General features: G+C 46.8%; 1 protein-coding gene across 2 annotated transcripts in view; it reads right to left on the bottom strand.

Moving 5' to 3' along the window:
• Positions 1-20,906, bottom strand: part of UBA7 (ubiquitin like modifier activating enzyme 7) — a 1,262,833-nt gene that overhangs the window by 1,151,039 nt on the left and 90,888 nt on the right. For both annotated transcript variants that reach the window (XM_086938795.1, XM_086938796.1), the window contains exons 9-12: positions 13,293-13,439; positions 11,263-11,439; positions 7,682-7,783; positions 2,028-2,108 (exon numbers count right to left, since the gene is read on the bottom strand). In XM_086938795.1, coding sequence (XP_086794921.1) covers positions 2,028-2,108; positions 7,682-7,783; positions 11,263-11,439; positions 13,293-13,439 — 507 coding nt within the window. The remainder of the gene's footprint in view (positions 1-2,027; positions 2,109-7,681; positions 7,784-11,262; positions 11,440-13,292; positions 13,440-20,906) is intronic.

The following is a 20,906-nucleotide window of genomic DNA, read 5'->3' as shown; positions in this document are numbered from 1 at the left end:
ATGGGTAAAGGAAGTGAACTCACAAGCGGATGCTCAGGAAAACATGTGTCACAATGGAGAACGGACTGCCACTGCCACGCCGAGATATCAGTAGTTACACAGCAGAACGAAACCGTGATACCTGTGGAATTTGAGAACAAGCCATTTCCGCACGATATCTCACGCTTTCAAGAACGCGTTCCCGTAGTCAAAGTCGTTTGTGGTGAGACAATCGGAAGATCGACCAGAGACAGACCCATCACTGATTCGACCTTGCTGATGCTTGAAGACAGGACTGAGTCTGAGTTCATGCATAGAGACACCCTCCTATGGCCCAAACGGACTGTTTGCCGACTCATGGGGCCGAGTGGACAATTGCAAACGTGGTAGAAGTTAATTTCATTTTGGTAAGAAAGGGGGAGATGTAGCATTGGTCTGTGCAGTCTAGTGCTTGGGAGGGCGGAGCCAGGAGGAGCCGGGACCGGCCAGCGGGCAGTTAGAGTAGGGACAGGGTTGACGCTGGATGTAAAGAATAAAGCTCCAGTCAAATTACCAGTGGTGTCTGTGATTATTAGTAGCGCGATGCTACAGGATTCCTAATGGCCCAACCCCCCAATGGAGGCGCCACCATGGGAAACTCAGTTTTTCGCCTAAGAGGAAAGTGGATTGGACAATTTGTTTGGCAGATGCCCATTTACTGCTTGCCTGTAAACAAGGCATTGAGAAATATTAATTTACCTAAATAAAAAACATATTGAGCGACAGCAATCACAAAGAAAAGAAATAATCTAGATTATGATTCTGTTCGGTGGGAAATATAAAAGACATAATTTAGGCAGTCATTTTTGTCTAAGTGTTCAAGGCACTAGAATCCTCAAGCGTATAAAATTCGGATCTAGCGCACCTTTGATTTAGTCAATATATTTTTTGATACAGCTGTTTGAGACACAAGGCACTACAAGAAACAATAAGACAGGACAATAAAAGATAATAATTCTTAGTTCTGAATCTGGAAACCAAATGTCAATGGGCCTTCACAAAAACTTTACTATATACATTTTTATGTTAACGTATGTGCAAATGACACTTGTGCACACAAGCCAGTTTCTCAGCACCTTTTCTCTCTTTCCCACCTCGATTAAGGATCACAAAAATTGAAGGACTCGTACTCTAAAATTCGAGTTTATGTGGACGAAGAGTTTGCACCATCACAAAAATTGTACAATATTGGTATAGAAAATGTAAAAAAAAAAAAAAAGTGTGTCTCGAATCCAATCATCCTTCAAATCTAAATTGAAGATATCCCTAACTGGAATCCTATACTTGATATAAGAAAGCATCACTTGCACAGCTCACACCAGTAGTAAAGAGGAATCTCTTGGCTCTATTCACATGGGTGAAGTCTCATCAGGTGTGTGGTAGGAAGCCAGCAATCCTAGGCTGAACAGTAGACTTAAAGGAAAGTTTACAAGGTGTTGCACATTTTGTAGACACATATGCATTTGGCTATTTATTTAAGTTGCATCATTAATTATGCTAAATCATACATCAAATGGGCCACTATACGCAGGTGATGTATTGGAATCTATATATCAAGAGGGAGGGACCCGGAGTGCATAAAAGTCCAGCATACATGCTCCGATTAGCTAATCAAGATCACAGGGGTATGATTTGCAGGACCGGCTCAACGTGGAGCAAAAGCCCAATGATGAAGCACGACACCTATCTAGGTCTGTGAGGGCATTCGTTCCTTCGGAGTAATGCTCCTTGCAGACTCTGTGGAACTTAACTGACCCAAGCAGACAAATCCGTACTTACTAGGAATTGCATACCCCTGCGATCTTGATGTATTGGAATCAACAGTGACACTGTAAATAATCGCAGTGCTCAGGCACTATTGTTGGTGGCAATTTGCCTTTTAAAACAGTGTCTAACATTGCTTAGTTTCTATTTATCCAGTGCTTTGCATCTTCTATCTTGTCACTAATTTCCTTCAAACCACTCCCCCCATTACCCACAGTTGCCGAATGAAAACCCCTCTTACTCACCAGAAAGTACCTCTGTTTCCCGAGCTTCTCCTGGAAGTCACGCCCAAACACAGCAATCTGTCCATCATAACGACACTGACGCTGTCGGGTGAAAAGGTCATGGTTACAGTAACTTGAGTGACTTCTGAGTTAAAAACTATTACAACATGTCCGTTCAATACAGTAGACTGTCCACAAATTAACCCCATTGGAAACACATCAGTCATATGTTGTTAGGCGTGGAAGCCTGAACGGTGGCATCTACTGTACCTTTAGGGGGGTGGGAGGCAAAAAACGGATTATTTTAGTCTGAACACTCACAGGTTTTGAGTGGCTCTGGGCACTGTGCCCATAGCTGTGGCTTAACAAGGACCACCAATGTTATGCAAAGTGATGTCTTATAAAAAAGAATTCAGCTGGGAATTCAATTCCCATGAAGTGAGATGAGGAAAATGAATAGTTTCAATAGCCTCTATCACAAAAGGTTCAAAGCAGACACGTCCCACAGGAGTACTTCTAGCCTCATGCCAGAAACCCCATATGTAGGACCAGCAGTGGCTCCTCCGCTATGGTGAAGGAGCAGCGCCCCCCCTGTGCGCAGAGGCAGATTAAAATTAAAATTATGATAATTTTATTTCTCAGCCATCCAAGTCTTGTGGGCAGGGACACAGCACTGCAGCAGGTGGGGCCGGGTATTAGGCACTACTGTCAGTGCGCATGCTGGTTTGGCCGAAGTCCTAGAATGGACAAATCGTCATGCGCACTTCTCTCCAACTCAGCTGACTTGCGGGGTGGAGAGACCAGCAGGCAAGGGATCCCAACTCCCAATGGAGCGCAAAACCAGTGCACTTCGCCCAATCCTGACACTGCTCTCATGGTGAGAGCAGAGTCGGGATTGGCCACAGGGGAGTAGGGGAGTCGGGGAGTCTGGGAGCCTGTGCCCAGAGGAGCAGAAGAGCAGTGAGGAGAAGAGCGCAGAGTGTCAGGTAAGAGTTTATTTTGTTTGTTTGTTACTGCCTCACCATTTTTATCGGACACCCGCCGCTACTATGTAGGATGCCACAAAAAGCGGTGGGCTGTGCCTCAAAGGGAGTGGCAGAAATATGAGGCCCCACTGAGGTATTGCATTTTCATCTCTTTGTTTGTCAGTCAAAAAATAAATGGATGGCCCTGCCTACTGGTTCTGCCAGATGTGAAATTGAAATACAGGCAGTGAGAAAGATCAAAGCCAGGGTTTTTAGCTCACCAATGATATAGCCTCTTGCTACAGTCACCCAGTTTGCTATACATGAGCACTACTCATGACAACAACTCTCCACCACATGCTCTGTGATGGCCTGAGCATTAATGTCACTTTTTGCTGTATCTAACTGCATTTTTCTTTACTTGCCTGTTATGGGGAGTTCCATCTAGGCATACCTGCACTTTAGTATTTATTGATGTGCAATGGATTTTTCTATATGATTTTGTGGATAAAAACGGTGGATTCTGCTAGTTCACCCTACTTGAAATCTGCACTTTGCACTAAGTCACCTTATCTGGGTTTTTTTTCTTTCAATTTATTTGTCCTCTGGGTCTTCCCCTCATAATGGAAATGTGTCTTAACAGTCAATATAGGGGGAGGAGCTACGCCGCGACTCAAGATGGCCGCATAAGCTCCCGGCTCCGCCGACCTCCGCCGGCGGCTCGTCTATCCTGTTGTTTATCCTCTACCCACGCCCCATGCCTGGATGTATGAAGGTCACCTGACGCCAACGGTGTTGTCCCGGACTTCCTACCTTGTTCGGCGGCGGACTTATGTCGTGTCCCATCTTTGGCCTACTCCTGGTGCTGCTGCCGGGACCTTTATTTCTGGACTGTCCGAGCGGGAACTGATCAACATCGGCTGTGAGACCAAGATTGTGGACGGTCTTCCGGATCTGAATAATGCTTTCCACTCTCGACTTGTGACCTTGTTGATGGATGATACCGGTGATGAGACATCGTGACGTGCTGTGATCCTTCTGCACCGTGGCCGGGGGTTGTTTGCCTGACCCTCGTTTCCCGGTCCGGGGGCTGACGGGCTGCACCCACGGCCGGTGACTGTGTTGAGCGTGCCAGTTCGGGGCGCCCCTGTTGTTGATATCGCTGAATGTGTGCCCGGAGCCCGGCGATGTGGGCTGGAGATTGTGTCCCCCTCCGTCCCTTGGGCCCCGGGATGGTGGGGATGGATGACGCACATCCATTGAGCTCCGTAATGGCGGCGCTTGGGGCGCTCCGCTCACAATTCACCGTCACGTATGTCTCTCTGGCGGCAAAGCTGGATGATGTCTGCTCGCGACCGGCCACTGAGGCCGCAACACCTGAACAGCAGTTCGCGGTCCAGTCGAGCGATTTGCCCCGCCATCTTAAGGTGCCCGAGCGGCAGCTCGACTTCGCTCTGCTGGGAGCCGGTCTCACTTCTCCTTTACCCGCTACAATGCCTGGTCTTCCCTTCACGTTTCCTAACCTATGGAATATCATCGCTGGAGGTTCTGATCGTCAATGTCGAGTCTCAGGGTCCTGTCGAAGGGGACTGCCATTCTTCTTCATCCCAACTCGTCTGTGTAACGGAGGTCGCCATTTTGTGTCCGGACTTTGTTCCATCTTCATTGCCTCGGACTGCCATGGATGCTTTGTCTGCCTCTGGTCGGCTGTGGCTTGGTTGGTGCGTGCTCCGGAACGGATCCGCACTGGTCAGGGCTGATTATGACTTTGTTTTGCTTTTGTCCCTCGCCACTGCTTTGGACTACCTGAGACGCTTCCTCTGATCACATTAGTTGTGACTTTGGCGATAGATCACCCCGTGAAATTTGCAGGGTTGACTTTTATTTTCCTATGATTCTTCAGTTCACTTTTGCCGGGATTGCACCAAGTATCTCACCGGGCCTGGGGTGGGATGGGGGGTTTCTTGTTGATGACCATCCTTCCCGTGATAATGCCGAATGCTTGCTTTGTTTGACTATTATTGTGCCTCGGGAAGGTCACTGCCGGCGGGGGGTACCGGGTGCCCGGGAGTGTGTCTGTTTCTCTCCTCCTCCACTTCTTATACTTTTTCCCTTCTGTGGGGCAGTTTCGGGGCGACAGGCACGCTGTTAGTGGGTTAGGCCGTAGCCATTACAGGGGTGCAGGGTGGCGGGTGCAGGGGGGGTTTGTTATTTTAGTTTGTTTTGTTCTATGGTCCCTATCGCTCTTTTCCGGCTTTGGGAGGGTTCTTTCCTCTTTAGTAGGGTTGGCTGTCTCTTGGTCTTGCACCTTTTTCTTTCTGGCGTCTCAACAAGCCTCTGTTTCCCTGTTCTTGGGGGTGGGCTCTCTGGGGCGATACCTCGACCTGTTGCTTTTTGTAATGTTGCTTATTGTTCAGTCTTACCGCCGCGGCTGCCTAGATTTTATAGTTGCTGTAGTCACAGCCTATCTCCGACTGTAAATGGGGTACGCCCCCCTCGTCTCTTTTGTGTATTTCTCATGTAAGGTGTGATGTCCTTGTTGTTGCAGCCCCTACTCTTCTTCTAAAATTTAAAAATGAAAACCTCATATCCTGTGTTGTGAGTCTCACAGTCACGCCTGGTGTACCTTGTAATATCCTGATTATTGATTGGCCTAAGTTTCTCCTGCTCTCATTGATTGTCTTTGCGGCCGGCCATGGTGGTTGTGGGCCTGCGCTTGTATCTCCTTCTTTTTCGAATAAAAGTTTTCACAAAAAAAAAAAACTGTCAATATAAACACAGATGCACCTCTATTTTTGGCTCCTTCTGATTCAAAACTGCAAATGCTGCTAGGCAGCTTTATTTTGGCGCACTTTACACTTGTGCCACTTTTTTCCTGTATCGGACTGTACATTTCTTTACTTGCCCGATACTGGGAGGTCTATGTAGATACACCTGCATCCTAGTACCAACCAATGTATAATGAATTTTTCTTTACGGTCTCTTGGATGAAAAACTGTGAATGCTGATAGTTTGCTTTACTCGAAATTTGCACTTTGCACCAAGCCACTTTATTTCTTCTATTTGTTATTGCTCTATACAAGGTTTCTTCGCCTTACTAGCTTTCTGTAAGATTTTTCTACTTCTATGCAATAAAAACAAAAGGAATTGGGTATATGGACTGTTTAAGATGTCCCACATCAATTGGGTCTACCCTGAGCTAATGCAAAACATGTGAAACCAAGGATTTTTTTCTGGGTTTAAGCTGACCTTGAGCTCCCACTTCAAAGACATAATCTAAAGCATCTTCCACCACCCACAACTACTAAAGGGATTACCCCCACCCCACCCCACTTGCTAGACCTCCCACCTAGGATAGCTCTGGTCCCGTCGGTGGCTACACTCAGGCTGGACTTTTTCCAATGGTATCTACATCTGGCTCAGAATGATACTGCAATACCCATCCTTAGCCTGGACCACTCAGACTACATTACTCAGCACTGAAGGCCCTGCGCTGATTAACGATAAAGTAGTGGAACAAGTTGAAACCACGCCTTTCAGTAACTCCACTCACCACAAAGGCAAGATCCTCCCAAAACACAAGCCGACTAGATGCCTAAACATTGGCATCAATGAGCCTGTTTACCATCCAAATTGCCAAATACAGGCAGTTCAGACAGGAAGATGGTCTACTTTCCAGTCTCAAGCCTTTGAAACTCCCTCCGCCTACACCGAAGACACAAAGATTTTGAACCTTCACTTAATGGCCTAAAATCCTGCCTGTTTCAGACTGCCTATGGCCAGGGCCGGACTGTCACACATCCTGAGTTCACACCATGGCTCACTTCTGGCTACTCACATAATCAGAGTGGTAACCTCAGCACCAGGAACAAAGTTTAACTCCCCTCTACTATCCCACAAGCGCCTTAAACAGGTGTGATAAGGTGTACGTGCTTAACAAATGGCTCAAAATAATAAAAATATTAACAAAATACACTTTTCTATTTAGAGCACACTGGCACTGCTGTCTTCTTCTGTTATGTTATGTTAAATTAATTTGTAATGTGCATGAATCACGCTAGAGGGGTATCGCAGCACAGCAGAGAAAACACAGGAAGGTGGCTACAATACTAAAAGAGTTCAGTTTTAAGTAGGCCTGGGCGGTAATTTCCGCTCGCGGAATTTGCGGAATTTGGGTAATTTCGCCTTCTGTGTAGAACGTGAAATAGCCCAAAATTCTGCGTTCCAAAACTTCACGATATTTCTGCTTGTTCGTGTTCTCAAAATGTGTGTTCGCGAGATATTTTGCCCCGAGCACGCAAACGGTGATTGTGAACAGTAAAAAAGCATTGCGAGCAAGCAATTCGGCTTGTTTGCAGAATTTCTGCATGTTCACAGAGATTTCTACCGTTTCGCAGAGATTTGCATAATGCGATTACTTAAAATCCGCCCAGTCCTAGTTTTAAGTAATTTCCTGAAGCTATGGTAAACTTTACACTCTTGTATTTATGTGAAAAGGAAGTTTATAAGGAGGAGCTAGAAATTCTGAGGCCTAACTGTGCCACAGTACCATCCTGGACCATCACAAATACACAGTAAGATAACAGTTATGTGGCTACTCCCCGTACTCTAGGTATTAAAAGTGAGTTTAAGTATTTTGAGTCTGCCTTCTGGCAGTATAAGCTTCCCACCCTAGTAATAGGCAATAGCATAGCATCGATTAATACTCACTGGGGCGCAGGCTTCTTCGGTCAGCACAGTGTCCTCAGGCAAGCACTCCAGGCTGTCGTAGTACATCCACTGCTTTAGCGGTGTAAACTTTCCGGAGCATGCCTGAGGAGTGAGATGGAGCATGAGAGGTAGTATAGGAGAAAGAGAAGGGAGAGCAAAAAAAAAAGCAGAGGGGAATACTGAAGAGAAAAAGGGCAACGACAGAGAGAAGGTGAGAAAATTCAGGGCTTGGGTCCGCAGCACGAAAAGAAGCGGGAAACGATGAATCATGTCCAGTAAGGAGCGAAGAGGATCACACAGAAAGTCGGAGACGTTCCAACCCAGAGGAAGGGAAAAGGGAGCGCAAGCACAAAATCTGGAGCTCACGTGCAGAGTGGGCGGTGAAGTGCCTGATTCCGTAAGAAGTGGAAGGAACAACCTCAACAATGAAGGCTAAACTACGAAAATGCCTTTACTACAAAAGTCTTTTACAACAATTTTTTTAATGCCTTTTATCACAAAAATGAAAAATAATTTTTTTGTGTGGTATTATTTTGCAGGTAAGTGTGTGTGTGCAGCCGCGGTTGGTAGTGGGAGTACCTGCCGGGCGGTGATGTGTGGAGGGAGCGGGGCAGGGTAGGGGGTAGTAATCTATGGATTACGGAGCTTTACAGGTAAGTAAACATATAAATAAATAAAACGAATTTTGTTGCGCGCACTGCATCGCATTTGGGGATGCAGTACACGCAACAAAATTAGTTTTATTTATTTATGTTTACTTGCCTGGTGCAGACGGTGGGGGCACCTAAGGATGACACAAGACTTCACTCTTTTTTGGGAGCCTTGGGGTTGGAGGACCTTTGGCAGACAACATACCCATGGGACCAGCAGTTCTCGTATGCAGCACAATGCCTCATGCTCACTGGCACACCTCAATAATTTTCTGGCTCCTAGGACCCAACGTTTCAGGGTACAGAAATACCGCCTACTTGACAAAGGGCGTTTTGGATCATTCCCCTATTGTTGCGGAGTTGTGGACTCCCAGGCCCCGTTCCAGCTCTGGCTGGCGTTTAGACCCATGGGAGCTGACAGACGGGGAAACTACCTGCCACATTTTGGAGGTGTTGGGCCAGTACTTCCAGGAGAATGAGGGTTTGGTGTCCTCTGAGACGGTATTCTCAGAGGCATATAAGACAGTGGTCCAGAACGGCTAATCGCGGATGTGGTGGAGTAGAATAGGAAGAGACACTGAAAGGTGCTAGAGTTGGAGAGGGAACTGTCGGACGGGAACGAAGATTAAGTGGAGCGGCCAGACCCAGAGCTCAGCTGAGGGAGGACTATGTGCGGCTGATCCACCAGAAAGCGATGAAACTTTACTAGGTGCAGCAAAGCAGGCTCTTTGAGATGGGAAATAAGGCAGAGAAGCTGCTGGCGGGGTTGGCTAGGAAGGAGGAGGGCCAACATTGGACCGGAGTGGTCTGTATGCCATGGGTGGAGAGGGCGGAGATGCCTGCAGCAATATCCCTGACCTTTGCTCATTATCTTAGCATTCTTTATAATTCCTGTCTCTCATGGGAGGCGGTAGACAGTATGCAGGGGTTTGTGCACAGTCTCCCTATGCCTAGCCTCAGAAAGGAGGCTTGGAATTTGCTTGAGGTTGATTTCACTGAGAGAGAAATTGCCGAAGTCTTGGCCCAAATCAAATGTGGGAACGCCCCGGGTCCTAATGGCCTCCCTCCGGAGTTCTTTAAGTGTGTGAAGAGAAAGGTGAGAAAGCCTCTGCATGTTCTATTCTGCGAGGCTCAGTCACGGGGGGGTGCTCCCATAGGATCTTTGGCAGGTGCAGGTTGTATTGATCCACAAACCCAGGAAGCACCAGAAGGACTGTGCCTAGTATAGGCGATTTCCCTTCGCTGGAAACTAAGCTGCTTGCTAAAGTCTTGGCTAACCGCCTATCGCAAGTGATAGATGGAATGGTGGCTTTGGATCAAGCACGGTTCATACCACATAGATCTATGCATCACAATCTCTGGGGACTCTTTGGCTGTCTGGCCAGGTGGATCAGGATACTGGAACAGACACTTCTCTTGGCTTTGGACAGCAAGAAGGCATTTGACTCCTGGAGTGGCCCTATCTGCTGGCCACCTCGACTGTATGAGCTTTGGACTTGTGTATCGGGCGTAGGTGAGGCTTTTGTACCACAGACCAGTGGCAAGGGTGAGGTTGAATGTTTTACATTTGGAGGATTTGAATTGGGACAGGAAACACCCAGCGGGACTGTCTACTTTCCCTGCTGCTCTTTGCGGTAGTGATCAATCTGTTGCAGGCTTGGGTTCAGCAGGACGCTTTGCTGTGGGGTCTTCACTAAGATGGGAATTGGGAGGATGTGATCTCCGTGTTAGCAGACAATGTCTTGCTCTGCCTGGTGGATTTAGACCACTCGTTGCTGAGGGTAAGGGACATCCAGAACATTTTCAGGTTCTTCTCTGGCATCACTTTTAACTGGGCTGAGTTCCTAGCGTCCCCGGTTTTCGTTGGCCCCCGGTTGTTGATTGGCATCAGCAGTTGGTGTGGTCCGACCTCGGGTGTACTTATCTGGGAGTCTAGGTGACTGAGGACTGTAATATGTTCTATGATAGGAATGCAGGCCGGACACAGAAGAACTTTCGTCGGGATGCAGAGCACTGGCTGCAGTTGCCCTTGTTGAGTAGGCATGATGTATCTCCCTAAGTTCCTTTACGTGGTGCAAAAATGAATTGCTCGAGATCCCGGACTGTTTTTTGTTGAGCGGCGGAGGTTCAGGTACTGCTCTGGGATGGGGACACCACGAGGATAGCTCTTGGGATTTTGATGAGGCGTCAAGGTGGATGGGGGTATTGCCCTCCCGGATCTGCAATTGTATTACTGTGTGGCTCACTTGTTGCTGCTCAATGACTGGAAGTTTGCGGATCGGGGGGAGCCGGCCCTCATGGCTGACCAGTGAGTACTGGAGCTGCATGTATTCAAATGATGAATCCATTGTGCAGGAAGAGTGGCAACGCTCCCAGAGCAGAAGGCCTCTGTTGAGCGCATCTGGAGGTGTGCGACACGCAGGCTGGGATAGAACAGGAAAATTATTGGGAACAGAGTGGGTAGGGAACGGGCAGGTGAGCAGACAACTGAGTGTTGACAGCAGAATGGAATTAAAGTTAGTTTTGAAACAGAAGACAATCTGAGTTTTTATACTGAAGCACAAAGCCAACAGCAGAGGAGACACAGAATGGAGGAATGACAGATGGAGGAAGTGGATGAGTGGGATTTGAGTTTTGACAGACTAGAAGAGCAAACAAAAGTGCAAGCAAGGAAGGAGACTTGGAGTGAGCAGAAGAAAGTGTGGTAAGTAAGCAGAGACTATGGGGCGAGGAAGTGCTTACAGAGGCCTTCCCAAAAGACAAAAAAGAGCAGATAGTAATGATTGTGAGTAGGACAGCAGATAAGAGCAAACCTCTACAGGGAGCTGCAGAAAATGCAGCCTAGGGCTCACATATTAAGAAAAAACACCTTACTAACAAACTATTTCTAGAAAATAGGTAACAAATTTAGTGGAAAAAATAAATCCTTACCTTCATCACCTCCTGAGCGGCAACTCCACCAATAAAAGCGTTGATAGGGCTCAGGTCTCCAGCACACACATAGGCAAATGTCCGCACCAACTTCTCATTCAATGGGTCCTGGTGGACTTCTTCAGAGGCCTCAGCATTAATCTTTTGGGTCAGCTCTAGAAGTGTCTCAGCATCTACCTGTGAAGACCACAATCAATACTCTGAAGTATTATGTAAACTTGCAGACGATTTCTTAGTCATACACATCATGGGATGATGCTCTACCTCAAAGAGGGGCGGTGAGCACTAAGAAAAACTACCCAACTGAAAAAAACATATAGATTTGCATACAACCAGAAAGTATCATGTTCAATCACAGACTGGGGTCCTTAAGAATTAAGAGACAGCCCTAGCATTATAAGGTACCCTGAAAAAAACGGGGGCAAACGGTAGATCGACCATTCCTAATAGCGAGTCTCAATGCAATGTACAATTGTTTTGCGGTCGCAAAACACTCTCAGTCTACTACTCAGTTTACTCTCAGTTTACTACCTACTTCAAGTAGGTGGTAAACCACTCGCAAATGGGAAGGTGTGCCCAGGGGACCCCTTCCCCTTTGTGAATGTGTGCGAAAATATTTTTTAAGAGCAGACAGTTTAATTTTTCTTTTTTTAAATGCATCCCGTTTTCCTTTAAGGAAAACAGGCTTTTTTTTTATTCTGCTTTCTTTAAAGCAATCACAGACATGGTGGTCTGCTGACCCCAGCAGGCCGCCATCCCTGGGAGTGCTAGCTATTCCCAATGGGGTCGCAAATTGCGCTTTCCTCATGAATATTGAAAAGGCATCCAATTTGCGACCCCATTGGGAATTGCAAACAGTGTCTGAGACACTGTTGTACATTCACTTTTGCGAGTCACAAATTGCGAGTAGCATTTCGACGCAATTTACGACTCGCAAAAGTGAATGGTCGTACATCTGGCCCTAAGTGTCGTAACTCAAACCACCACTGTATTAATGTCCCACAACACCAACCCTCCACATAAAAACCTGAGCTTGTGAACGGTCCTATAAATAGGAGCAGAAACAACTGACCAACGGTGAATCCCTTATTGCTCTAATAAACCAAATACTTTCTGGAAAATCCTCATTAACAACACAGATAGTTAAGAACTCAATGAATAATCATCAATTTCCATATTGCTAAAAACTGGTTAAACCTGATGAGGAAGACTGAGCAGTCACTACACCGACATATACCTGGCGCCAAATCTGAGAAACTAGTAAATCAGATACCAAAGTTGAATGGAATAAACTTATATTTACACTTTGAAATTTATTGTGGGTAGTTTTTGAACACATACACCAATCACAACAAAGAAATGTATTACGTTTTATTGTTCAATTACTTAAAATCGTTACAATATACTGTCATTATTAAAAAGAATAGAGTTAAAATCCTACGCATGTTATTACAAACTGGAAGAACATAAAATCTTAAAATTAATATCAACACTGGCTGTAAAGTCCAAATGTATTAGACTTAAAGAAACATTTTGTCACGGTCTCTCTTGCTTGCTAGCCGACTGGTTTCTTTCAGTAACTCTATATTCTGCATCAAGGCGGCTCGGATTAATTCTATAAATTTCCCCAGCCGCGCTACTGTTTGAGCTGTTTGAGCAGAGAAACACAAGTCAGAGACTTCACTGCATCGTACAAGACCATGGGCTCTGCAAATTGGATGAACTAGTCGGTGCCTCTCACTGGCTAACTTAGGGCAACAGCACAGCAGATGGAGCCAGGATTCACAATGGTAATTACAAAGTCGACATGTGGCTAAATTGTCCTGCCAGGCCCAGGCTTGGGTAAAGTCCACGATGGGCAATGCAAGAAGTCTCATGTAAGTGATTTTTTCTCGGGCCGGGACTGACAGTGCTTGCCCGAAGTAAGGCTGTGGTTTACCCACTATGTAGGAGGTGTCCGGTGCTAAAACACTCTTTAAACGTGACAAGGAAGACATCTCACACACAGAAAGAGAAAGGGAGTGTCTTACCTGTGACCTGGGACGTGGCAAATGTCCGGCCTTTTCTACAAACTGGTGAAGTGCTTGAAAGGATAGATGAAGGGTTGCAAAATCCTTCATCTTAAAATAATTTGTTGTTTGGATCTTTGGCTTAATCAATGATGTTCTGAGGGGTTCCTGGCAAATAAAATGAGCAATAAATTATTCACGTGTTCACTAATATGGACAGACGACTATAAGCTGCTTGCTGGGTTACCGTTGTGCTGTGCTGAGGAAAAAGAAACTTGGGTTTGATAGTAAGAAAGAAATGTATAGAAGCAGAGAGCCATGGCACCAGGGGTCACCATCCAGAGCCAGAGCCTATCAAAGTCCTGCCCTCGCCTTAACCCCACTGACTATGAAAGAAAAACAAGCCCTGGCAAAGCAGCATGCTCATTCATCAGAAAGCAGTAAACCTTTTTGGGGGGGAGGGGGGTGGGGGATATGGTAGCATTCCAAGATGGCGGGCGCCAAACTAGATATAAGATTACAAAATATACATGAAAGTGGCTGACTTCTAGCATCTGGAACTTCAAAAAAGCTACGGATTAGGTAAAAAGCAAGAACTCAAATGCACTTTCGGGACATTCTGAAGGCAAAAGAAGAAAGAAGCTTCCTGCGTGGAGCAGTGAAAGGATGCAAGTTATCCAAAGATGGAAAAGAAACCAGGCTCCAAGGAAGGGACAAACACAAAAAGAGGAAGGAAAGCCACTAAATAAAAAGCAGCAAATGAAACGGACAAAAAAGCCAACCAATGATATGCAATGGACGGATGTATGACATTACAACGCATACTTTTACCACGCATGCCTTTACAATGCGGTTTTTACATCGCATACCATTACAACGCATAGTGCTTTTGGGTGTTGGATAGTGAATTATTTAATTTACTATTCCAACTCCAGTCCCCGTGGACACTAGGGAAGGTGTTGGATAGTAAATTAAATCTATTCCCTATCCTAGAGCGCCCCCAGCGCAATGCGTTGTAATGGTTTGCTTTGTAATGGTTTGCGTTGTAAAAGTTGCGTCGTAAAGGCACTGCGTGGTAAAAGTTGCGTTGTAAAGGTTGTTCACCGCAATGGACTGACCCAAAGTCCACTATATGTGTATATTTTAATGAACTGGAGACAATAGGTCTTTGACCATACAGGTGAGGCCTAACAAGCCATTGAACTGCAAACTTGACTAACATACTTTATTGTGGGCCATTTAATGTTCACACTGGCATTCTTCTCACTCAAGTCATACATTTCATCCTAGTACAACCCTTCAGCTCTGTTTCATAGTCAAGATATACCTCATGCGTACTTGTATTCTGTCCTCCAGATACATGTGACTTCTTTAGTTTCTGCAATGGGATGTTGCAGGTATTGAGCAAATGGCCGGAGGTATGCTATATAGGGATCTTGGCGCTACAAGGGTGAAGTCACTAAATCGCTCAGGAACTCTATTGCCTCAACGGTGCTGCAGGGTAGAGAGACCCACCAGCCTCCTCAAATCTTGTGGCCTGAGCTACAAATATGCGTAATGACAAACCCCAGCACATGTATCGTAATTTTTCAAAAAAGCGACAGCAGTAGCATATGTCAGTCCACTTAATCATGCAAAAGGCATGGCACTGAGGTTCTATGCTCCTTTATTTCTTTTTCTTCTGTTTCATTTTAGTTCATACAGGTTCTTAGCCAGCTAACATGTGATTCGTCGCCATAGTGGAAATATAAACCCCCAACTTTTTCAAGGCTCTAAAATCTCTGGTTCTGATCCATTTCATGTGTGGTGATAATTGCAACCCACACAATGCTTCAGCGTAGATAGGTCGTACTTGAATGGCATCCAATACGTTAGTTCACTGATACCCGAATATTCTCGATATGTCGTCGTGTGTGCTCTTTCGAAAATCTCATGAACGATCTGTGCCGTTCCTCAAGTCCATTTTTTGAAAAATTACGATCCGTATGCTGTGGATTGTTATTACGGATGTTGCAGGTATGCTGTGAACTACAGAATATCCGCATCATAAATGACTTGCCTATCCCTGCTTCTAATTTAGGCACAAAATCCACAGTTATTTGACGTGCACTTGAATTTTATCTAATACCACAAAGACTGCCCATTATACTGTTGAACACTGGCCCATGACCCCTTGCCCAAATCCCTCTACCCAGGGGACCTGTCACTTAACCAAATCTTGGTATTTAGCATTTCGACATCTTGGAAGTTTACAAATAATTGTATTGGTTTTATCTATTCCAGGTACAGAACAGAAAGGAAACCAGTTAAAAAAACTGAACAGCTCACACTCTACCAAAAACCTGCCCTACCTGCCAACTCATCTTCGAGATAAAATTAACATAGCCAACGGTAATTTGATACAGGGATCTAAGAAAAAGAACAAACTTTCCAGTTTTAACAACTCCCAACATATCACCAGCTCTAAAGGTGTTCACTGGTATCAGATCATTCTTAGAAGTCATTCGAGCTATAAGCATGTCAAGTTTTCTTCATGTGAAGGTTGAATCAATTCTTGAAGCAGGGCTTTCCATATCATTGTGGTCTGGTTTCAAATGAGTTAGGCCCCTTTTGAAATTCCCCAGACTGCTCACGTTTGTGACATCTTACTGCAGTCATTTAACTCATTTAGGTACCAAAAATACATCCAAGGTCCAAGACCTACTTTCCATCAATAACCTATCCCTGCTATCCTCTTCCGGCTCCCACATCAATCAACATTGCCTAGGTCTCCATCCAACAGGATATAAATAGTGACCTGAATCAATGCTCTGATCAACCACCTTCTCTTCAACATCTTCTAGCCTTCCCTCTGTGACAACACAAACTATCTTCATACCCACTGCCCAACTCTTTGCCAGTGTCTTTACTGTTTATCATAGAGCGACGTTGAACATAATTGCTCGGTACAGTACTGCAATGTGTTCACCAAAGCAGAGAACAAAGAAACCAATGCCAGAGTTTTGAATCCTTATGACAACAGCAACCCCCCCCTCCCCACCTCCAACTGCTAAATTCACCTTGTTCGCCCAAAACCCCCTATTTCTTCAAACAGTCATCATGAACATCTAGCTCAAAACTAATCCCAGGCATTCCAAAGCCACCACACCATCAAGGATGCCTTCAAAACTATTAATGTTCTTATGTATTTTCCATAACCAAGAATTTGTTTCCTTCACCTCAGTGTATGAAGCGCCAATCCAAAAGATGGAAGCGAGGATGGGGTAGCTCCCTTCACTTTCACATTCGTTGGGATTAAAGGACAACATAGTAGATTGGTCGGTTCGGAATAGGCACTTATATTAGGGGGCTCCTCTGTCCGGACCCGGAGGTGAATTAATGCCTGTATCCTGGAGTGCACCAACCCCGATGGTAACTTTTTTGTACCCCCCCTCCTTTTCAATGTATTATCTTTTTCTCCTCACAGCAGTTCCTTACACTCGCCCCTTTCACTTTACTGCAGCCCCCTTTTCTTCCAGTTAGTTTTCACTCTTTCGTTCTTGCTTCCTAGAGATAAGTCCAATCACCGACACAAAACAAGGTGGAACGGTGATTGCTAGAATTATATCCCCAGCACCCCAAAAAGGGGAATCACACACATCCTGAGGGTTTAGTATTTTGTGTGTGTGTGTGTTCCGGAGGCTGGGCACCCGCATATTCACATGCAGTGTGGTGGACCAATTAAAGAGTAACAAAAGCAAAATACTATTTAGGCACTGAAGAAACACTTAGTTTGATTAGTTTACAAAAAAGTTTCAACAGCAAGGACTATTGATTTTTCCAAATTTTAAAAATAATGATCTTGGTAGTGTCCTCCTGCAGGTGAGATCTGAACTGATTAGTGATTACTAGAGCTGCAGGGTGCTACAACTGAAATTTGAGGAAGTTATTGGGTGCTGGATATGTAGTATCCACCTAAAAGGTGATTTAAAGTTGTTACTGTGAGTGATAGAGGTAGAGTCCTCCTGCAGGTGATTGTTATGGGCTAGAGATGTAGTCTTCTCCTAATGGTAAGATCAGGAATGAGTACTAGGCAATAGTGTAGTTGTGTTCTCCTGCAGGCGAGACTTAGATTGAGCAGTTGAAATCCAAACCAGTTATCTCATGGGAGTGATTTGATATTGTCCACTAGATAATGATATTAGTTGTTCACTCTTCAGAGCTATGTGCGGCCCTCCTACAGCTGGGGTCAGCGAGACAAATGCACTTGATACCACTTTGTTGCTGCTATGGTCACTGCTGTAAAGAAGAGTGGCTGTTCTACTTTGAAGGCTTAACAGTCCTGTTCTTTTGTAGGACTGACATTTTTCATAAATATGAATCGAAATTTGCCTAGCTTACGTAACGGTAAGTTTCAATTCTATTAAGGACACGGAGGCGAGGATTATGCTATATCTTCCTTCGCTTTATTAACATAAAGACTCCACAGCAGCTTAGGAAAAGATATAATAAGAACAAAAATGCTTTAAACATAAAGCATTAACGTAATGTTCAACAAAAAAATAAACAACAACTCCCAAGAGTCTCTTGCGTAACAATAGTCCATAGTCCTTTTACTCTGTCCATCATCACTATATAACCGGACTACTCATCATCTTCCTCCTCTTTCTTCGCGCAGATCACGCTTGAGCCTCATTGGTCCTGCTTAGCACCGTCGTTGCCTGTCAAAAAAGGAACAGCGTCAGCGAGGTGGCCCAGGAATGCGACAACAAGGCGAGGAGCATTCAGTGAAGAACACAGTACTGACAATGTAAAGGAAAACGCTTTACTTACCGCCATACGGGTGGGTAGAGACACCACTGTGGCCCGGGTGGGATAATCCTCGCCTCCGTGTCCTTAATAGAATTGAAACTTACCGTTACGTAAGCTAGGCAAATTTCGATTCTATGTCAGGACCGGAGGCTTCAGATTATGCTAGTTTAAAGCTTACTTACCACCAACTGAGCCAAATCCACCACCGGCTTAAAATAAAACCTCTTGAAGGTGGAATCCGAGGACCAATCCGCTGCGCGCATTAGGTCCTCCAGACGAGCACCCACCGAGAATGCCTTAGAGGCCATGGCCCCCCTGGCGGAGTGTGCTCCAAAGAGAGAAGTATTGATGCCTGCTTCCTGCATGACCCATCGCACCCACCGAGCAATAGTAGGGGAGGAGACAGCTTTGTGTGGCTTCCGCAGGGCAATCAACAACTGACGCTCGCCCGGAGGGCGCAGATCCAAGGTCAGGTCCTCATATGCTTTGAGGCATTGCACGACACACAACTTAGGAGTGTCAGTAAAGGCTGGATAAGAAATGGAACGCGACGACGTCTTAGTACGCCGGCCCACGGTGAAAGTAACCCCATCCGGGGAAAAAATGCGTGCAGAGACATCCAGCGCGCGCACGTCCGAGACGCGCCTACAAGAAACCAGACATAACAACATGGCTAACTTCGCCGACAGCTCCTTAAGAGACAGATAAGAATTGGCTGGCCACGACAGGAACAAATTCAGAACCAAATTAACGTCCCAAAGGACGGAGTACCTGGGTTCTGGCGGCAGTGCGAGGCGAACAGCCCGCAGAAGCCGACACACAAAAGGATGTTCCCCTACCGGGTGGCCATCGATGTTATCATGGCCCGCAGAAATCGCCGACCGTATAGCATTGATCGTCCTATACGCTAGACCCTTGTCGGCCAAATGCGCCAGGAAATTCAGCACGGGAACAAGGCCTGCGACCACGGGATCCAGATCCCTTCGTAAACACCAACGCATCCACTTAAGCCAAGCGGATCTGTAACGCTTCGGACGTACTGTCGGCCCATGCTTTGGAGAGCAAGTGCTCAGCCGACCCCGAAAGGCCCGGGAGCGCCAGCGTCTCCTGAGAGCCTCCACGCCACGAGGCGGAGAGTGTTCTGCACGACGAGAGGGTGAGGTTCCTGATCCGGGTTCGTCAGGAGCAGAGGAAACAGGGGGAGTAGGATTGGAAAATCCCAAGAAAGTTCCAGAAGAACCGGAAACCATACTTGAGACCTCCACAGCGGTGTAACCAACACCAGTTCCGCACCCTGGCGGCGTATTTGAGCCGCCGTTCGCATGATCATGGAGAACGGGGGAAACGCGAACGGCTGATCCCGACTCCAATCCTGCAAGAACGCGTCCGTGGCCCCCGCTAGACGGTCCGGCCTCCAGCTGTAAAACCGCGGCAGCTGGTGGTCGAGACGGGACGCAAAGAGGTCCACCGAGAAGGGACCCCAAAGGGAGTGTAGCCACCGGAAGACTTCCGGATCCAGTTTCCACTGGCTGGCGTCCCTGAGATGTCGAGAGTGCCAATCCGCTACCTGATTGCACTGGCCTGGCAGATACTCCGCCGTCACCGCAATGTGACGAGACAGGCAGTAATCCCAGAAATCCTTCGCTAAATCCGCCAAGGAGCGGGAACGAGGACCTCCTAGGTGGTTCACATACCGAACCGCCGAAATATTGTCCATCCGTAACAGGACACAAGCCTTGACCGAGTCTTTGGTCCAACAGCGAACTGCGAAGGAGCCCGCAAGGAGCTCCAAACAATTGACATGCAATTGTTGTTCTTCCGACGACCAGGCGCCGCCGGTGGAGAAATCCCCGCACCGGGCGCCCCAGCCCGACCTGCTGGCGTCGGACTCTATGATCAGGTCCGGAACCGAACCGAAGATCGCTCGCCCATTCCATGCCTCCATGTGAGACAGCCACCATGACATTTCCTCCTTCACTTCGTCCGTGAGGGGAACCCACTGGTCGTAACACATCCCACGGCGCAGATGCCGCGCCTTCAAGCGTTGCAGAGCCCTGTAGTGCAGCGGGCCCGGGAAAATCGCCTGGATGGAGGACGAGAGAAGGCCCACCACCTTGGCGATATGACGCAGTGACGTACGCTCTCTTGCGATCGTCTGCCGAAGCAGGTGTCGAATCTTCGCGACCTTCCGACCCGGCAGGCTCAAGACCGCCTGTACCGAGTCCACCACGAAACCCAAAAAGGTGATCTGCTGAGTGGGAACCAAAACCGACTTGGAGCCGTTGATGACGAACCCTAGTCTCTGAAGCAGGCCGACAGCATGACGCAGCTGGCCCGCCAACACCTCCGGGCACTGCCCCATGAGGAGGATGTCGTCTAAGTATACAAGCATCCGGACCCCCTGACTTCTGAGAAACTCCACCACCGGGTGGAGGACCTTCGTGAAGCACCACGGAGCCGAAGAAAGACCGAACGGCAGGGCGCTGAATTCGAACACCTTGTCGTCCCACAGGAATTGTAGGAAACGACGATGAGGGGGGTGGATGGGAACGACCAAGTAGGTATCCTTGAGATCCAGTCGTACCATCCAATCCCGAGGGAGGAGCACGTCTCGAAGGAGGTGGATCCCCTCCATCTTGAAGTGACGGTAGACCAACCACCCATTGAACTCTTTGAGATTGATCACCGGCCTCTTGCCCCCATCCGTCTTGTCCACTAGGAAGACGTTGCTGAGGAACCCATGTGGGTGGCGCGTTGATAGACGGATGGCTCCCTTGCGCAGCAAGTTTGAGACCTCTTCGTCTATCAACCGCGCGTCGGATTCTGAAAAAACCATCGGGCGCG

This window comes from Lissotriton vulgaris, chromosome 9 (genome assembly GCF_964263255.1).
Source record: "Lissotriton vulgaris chromosome 9, aLisVul1.2, whole genome shotgun sequence".
NCBI lineage: Eukaryota > Metazoa > Chordata > Amphibia > Caudata > Salamandridae > Lissotriton > Lissotriton vulgaris.
The sequence above is the reverse complement of the archived record's forward strand: the minus strand, read 5'-3'. Positions and strand labels throughout refer to the sequence as shown.